Source organism: Triticum urartu, chromosome 2 (genome assembly GCF_003073215.2).
Source record: "Triticum urartu cultivar G1812 chromosome 2, Tu2.1, whole genome shotgun sequence".
NCBI lineage: Eukaryota > Viridiplantae > Streptophyta > Magnoliopsida > Poales > Poaceae > Triticum > Triticum urartu.
This window is the reverse complement of record NC_053023.1, coordinates 120,659,169-120,664,684: the sequence shown is the minus strand read 5'-3', so window position 1 is coordinate 120,664,684 and position 5,516 is coordinate 120,659,169. Positions and strand designations below refer to the sequence as shown.

General features: G+C 52.4%; 1 protein-coding gene across 1 annotated transcript; it reads right to left on the bottom strand.

The window, feature by feature from the left end:
• Positions 1-1,035: 1,035 nt before the first annotated feature.
• On the bottom strand, positions 1,036-3,302 carry LOC125541254. The gene has a single exon (XM_048704713.1). The coding sequence runs from the start codon at positions 1,774-1,776 to the stop codon at positions 1,156-1,158; it is 621 nt and encodes a 206-aa protein (XP_048560670.1). The 5' UTR covers positions 1,777-3,302; the 3' UTR covers positions 1,036-1,155.
• Between the last annotated feature and the right edge of the window lie 2,214 nt (positions 3,303-5,516).

The following is a 5,516-nucleotide window of genomic DNA, read 5'->3' as shown; positions in this document are numbered from 1 at the left end:
GTCGTACCGAGTTTTGTACTGTGATATGGATGAACAGATGTCCTCCATGTTGTGAGGACTTATTGCCTCTCAACTGTAACCCTGTGACTTTGGAATAAGATTTCCGTATTATTCGCAAAAAAAAATGATAAAAGATGGGTCTAACTAACCCGCCTGAACTATTGCCAATTCCGGTTACTTAACCCGGAGTAGAGATGCATCACTTTTGACTGGCATCAAGAGGATGCGACACGTCGCACTTGAGTGCTGAACCGATTGCATTTTAACTTGACCGGCGTTCAACGGCCCTACAATATATGAACGTGAAATGGACTGACCATATCGAATTGCCTGACTGGACTGGACTAAGTTGAACGTTCAGGTTGACCAGACCAGGTTTCGTTACAAAGCAACCAGTTGGCAACTGAATGCTACCTAGTAGTACTGTAACTTCCAGTGGACAATGCACTTTTTTTTAACACAGTGGACAATACACTTGGGACCAATAGAAGGCAGCTTTGAGGGCCACTCTGATTACGATATGTTCATCATCCAACTCGCAATTCGACCAAGTTAAAACTGGCTGGTGTTGGAATTTTGATCTCAGGTCATAACTGACCGAGAGAAAAGGGGGCCCTTTTTACCCCACGTACGTGCCATGATCGGAGGCACCAAACCAGCTGTTGGTTTCGGTCCCTGATTCCTTTAGCGCTACCTATATAATGAGCAGGATGTACCCCTTCAAAAACACACACATGTCCGGGTCATACAACTTGCTAACAACCGATCCTAAAAAGAAGGCGCTCAAGGTGATCAGAAGACCGACTACCACCGCCGGCCACCGCAAGGTCAGTGCTGGCGGCCAGTCCTACTGCGGCACTGCTTGCTTTGAGATCCTGTTCCCTGCACTTCTTCCCCGACCATCTTCATGTTTCAACGCAAGGTGTAGCCATAGGCTACATGAGGAGTGCATCAAGCAGGAACAAGGCTTCCATCAGAACCTGTAAGAAATCACGAATCCTTTTCTATTAATCTGTATTAGGTGGTCTAATGCTAGGCTTAAGATCCTCTCACGTTTATCCCTAAAGTTTGTTTCCAACAGCTAGCTGAACTGACACCTCCTTTGGATTGGCACGATTACAATGAGAATTCATTTCCTGCAGCCTCTGAACATAATCACTGAACAAGCTGTCTAATCTCCACCCCGCTCTTCCTGGATCCCGAGCGCAGGCATCGCCGCCGGCCTCCCTGAACCAGACCATGCCTCGCACTCGCACTCACAGCAGGCTTCCCGACAATGGCGTCATCGAGCAGCGCGCACCTCCGAGGCGGGCCGCCGGACTGCAGGCACCTCAAGAAATCCCCGGCGCCGTCAGCCAGCTTCTCGAACCTCTGGACGGCCTTCGCGTGGGGCTCCTCGCCGCGGCGGCTGAGGAGCGACGACACGAAGGAGGCCACGACGCGCGCGACCCGGCTCGGGAGCCACGCGCGCGCGAGCGCCTCCCGGGCCTCCTCCTCCTCCAGGGCCCGCAGCCTCCAGCGGTGCGCCGCGGAGTCGCACTCGTCGGCGGCGCGCCGCAGCCTCCGCCGCCACCGCAGCATCGCCACGTCCGTGACCTGCCACCGGGCGGACACCTCCAGCGCCGCCTCCATCTTGATGTGCGCCATCTCCAGCCGCTCCAGGCTCTCGCTTGCGCTGCTGGCCGACGCCGACCTCTCCTTGTGCTTGCTGATGAGGAACGAGGAGGTCCTGCTGACCACCTCGCCGACGACCAGCGATCCGACCATCTCGGCCATCGTGACGAGACGGGTGCCCGCAGCTGATCGAATTGCATCAATGGCAGAACAGGGGATTATGCCGGTCAGAAGTGGCCGAAGAGGCAGAAAATTCTGCAGGTAGTGAAGAAGATGGAGGGTAGTCGGCTAAAGGAAGTTCAGAGATTACGACTTGTTGACTTTGTTGGATTCGGAGAGTGAATTCGTTCTTGGTGTTTGGATGATTGCAGGTCTCTCAACTGAACCAAGCCGCTGCCGAGTGATTCGGACTGTCGATGATCAACGAATTAAAGCAGTCGGTACCTGTTGTAGCAGGACCGCGGTTGGTCTATTCCTTCAGTCCAAGTCTCCGGCGGCAATTCTGAAAATCCTTTACGCGGTTACGCCTGCGTGGACATCACGGCAAGTTCAAATCCCCATACACGGAACATGCAGCGTACTAGAAATATAAGAGCGTTTAGGTCACTATTAAAATAGGAGCAAGTCTTAAACACATGTGGAAACTATTGGTTTGTTTGTGTGGTGGAGATGCTGCTGATTCGTGGGATATATTAGAATGGCATGGTAAAATCCATCATAATCGAATGAGTTCTTCCACATAAACACCATCGCATAAAACTCCGTGTCATGCCCCCCTTCTGCTATCTTTGAATGGTTAGCTACACAATACCGTTTGTGGACCTCAGATCGCAGGGCTCGGCACAAACTTCACGATGCATCCTCGGTGTGCTATCAGGGGCGGAGCCAGGATTGATCCAAGTCCCGGGCCTAGTCTACTACAGTACTACAACTATAGTGCCCAAATATGCTACAGTGAAGGAAGTACTTCATCTTCACGCCCTAGGCTCAGCCCCCCTCCCCCCGGCTTGGGTCCTGGATCCGCCACTGCGTGGTACACATGTTTGCACGATGAAGATAATGTGGATCACATTCTCAGTCAATGCGTCGAGGCGCGACAGGTATGGCATTGTTGTTTTGACACGCTGCAGGGTCATTTTAGAGGTCAATGATTTTTCCATAGAATGATGGGCTCAGACATGGGACAATTTTCGGCAACCGGACGAGCGTGGCTTCAACTCAATGGTAATCGCCACCGCTTGGCATATGTGGAAACAAAGGAACACGAGAGTGTTGAATCGAGTGGAACACATCTGAACACCAACAAGGCTAGTGCAACAAATCCTGAAGGAGATCAAAGGTTAGAAACAAGCCGGTGTGGGAGTGATATGGCTGCATAGTTCATGAGAGAGTAGACTAACTTTTTAGTTGGTGCAGGTGTACTTGGGATGTTATTCGCATCAGTCCACGGGTCTCTTTTGCAAACTGTTGTTTCTCACTTTTATAAAAATATGGTACGTCATTGGCATACTCTTTAAAAAAAGTGAAGGCGAATAGTGAGGCTGGGCCCAACCGGACGTAAGGAATGAAAAGGAAGATCTGTAGGACCCACCGTCTGGAGGGAGACCTAGACGCCCTGTCGGTGTCAAAACCGACGGATCTCGGGTAGGGGGTCCCGAACTGTGCGTCTAGGCCGGATGGTAACAGGAGACAAGGGACACGATGTTTTTTACCCAGGTTTGGGCCCTCTCGATGGAGGTAATACCCTACTCCTGCTTGATTAATATTGATGATATGGGTAGTACAAGAGTGGATCTACCACGAGATCAAGGAGGCTAAACCCTAGAAGCTAGCCTATGGTATGATTGTTGTGTATGGAGTTGATTGCCTACGGACTACAACCCTCCGGTTTATATAGACACCGGATAGGGTTAGGGTTACACAGAGTCGGTTACAATGGTAGGAGATTTTGAATATCCGCATCGCCAAGCTTGTCTTCCACGCTAAGGAAAGTCCCATCCGGACACGGGACGAAGTCTTCAATCTTGTATCTTCATAGTCCTGGAGTCCGGCTGAAGGTATAGTCCGGCTACCCGAACACCCCCTAATCCAGGACTCCCTCAGTAGCCCCCGAACCAGGCTTCAATGACGACGAGTCCGGCGCGCAGATTGTTCGGCATTGCAAGGCGGGTTCTTCTCCAAATCTTGTGTACCTGTAGGAATAATGTCCGATTTTCGTAATGTAGTGCTCCTCGGCTTCCATGCCCAATAATGGCCGTCTTCCACGTGTCAAACGAATGCGAAAAGGCGGGACGTTTTTACATCCACACCCCTAGCCGTATAAACGAGCCGCTTACTTAACGGGATGGGGATTTAGGTCCAAACCACATCTTCTCCTTTCCGCGAGTTATCATCAGAGCGCTTCCAGCAAAGGTCCATTCCAACATGACCAGCCGTCGCAGCTCCTTCCCTCGCCCCTCCGGTCCCAAACCCGGGGACTGGGAGAGTTGCACCATCCCGCATAGCGAGTTAGTGTCGCTTCAGGCCAAGGGATTTCTCCCTCAGGCATACATGGTCCCGGTCCGAGCCAGTCTCGCCACCTACAATGGCGGAAAACAAGCGGAGAGCACCCCCAATCCTTCTAAAGGAGAGCGGGTGTGCCTCGTCCCCTATCTAATAAGGGGACTGGGATTTCCAATTCATCCATTTCTCCGCGGGCTTCTGGAGTTCTACGGCCTCCAGCTGCACAATCTCACGCCCGCCTCCGTATTGCATATTGCGGGTTTCGTCGCCCTTTGCGAGCTATTTTTAGGCGTTGAGGCTCATTTCGCGCTGTGGAAGAGGTTATTCTGCCTGGTGCCCCGTTCTCAAGAGGGGTCTATATACCAAGTGGGCGGAGCCGAAGTATGGCGCATCGCCGGGACCGGATACCTATCCGGAACCCCAAAGAAAGCGTCCGAGGACTGGCCATTAGAATGGTTTTACATAGATGACGTCCCGCTACCGGACCCTATCCGGGTCGGTCTCCCTGAGTTCAACAGTGCTCCATTGAAGAAACGCTTGAGCTGGCGTCCGCGGAGCTCTCAGAGAGAAGGCGACAGAGACGTCCTTTACCTGATGGGCCGGATAAGACTGTTGGCTTATTCCGGACTAACCATGATTGGAGTCATGGCCGCATGCATTATGCGGGGGGTGCAGCCACTTCAATATAGAGGCCACCCCATGTGGGATTTCAACGGGGAGGATGACGCCACCCGTTACGGTCGTAAGGGGCCGGCCTCAACTGTCGCTCTAGTAAAGATCTTATCCTCTTTGTACAAGGGAGAAAAGGAGGAATTTCTCCGCGTCAACCCGCAGGCCGGATTTACTATGTACGATCCTCCAAGTTGGGTAAGTGAACAACTGCGCTTGCTCGTTTGTTTTATACTCCCACGGTTAGATATGTAGTCTAACGACTTCAATGCAGGAACTGCGACAGGTGGTAAAGGATATAAACAGCCGCCCTCCACAGCCCGAGGACCCAGAACGGTCCCTCGATCCGGACTCCGAAGAGGATCCGGACATTTCGGTGGAGCTTATCGACGGGGTGTTCCATCAGCTAAGCAAGGACAATACCTTGGTAGCCATCACAGCTGATTACCCAGGGTTAATCCCGGCCTCCCAGGTGACAGAAACCGGAGTCTCATTCCCTTGAGAGAGATTCCACTCTCACGTATTCCGGTGTTTCTGACGACAAACGTGTTTTGCAGGGGAGATTTCCGAGGCAGGAGGCCGAACCTGCGGCGGCTAGCCAACGAGGGGCCGCAGGGCCCCGTGGGGCAAAAAGGAATGTAGTCCGGACTGAGATGCCGGCGCAAAGGTATAGCGGACCCTCGGTTTCCCTGGTGTTATTCTGTCAGGGCATATTAATGTTCGTGCTATCT

Excerpts from the sequence above, each read along its gene's own strand:
- LOC125541254 (XM_048704713.1), bottom strand. The coding sequence starts at position 1,776 with ATGGCCGAGATGGTCGGATCGCTGGTCGTCGGCGAGGTGGTCAGCAGG.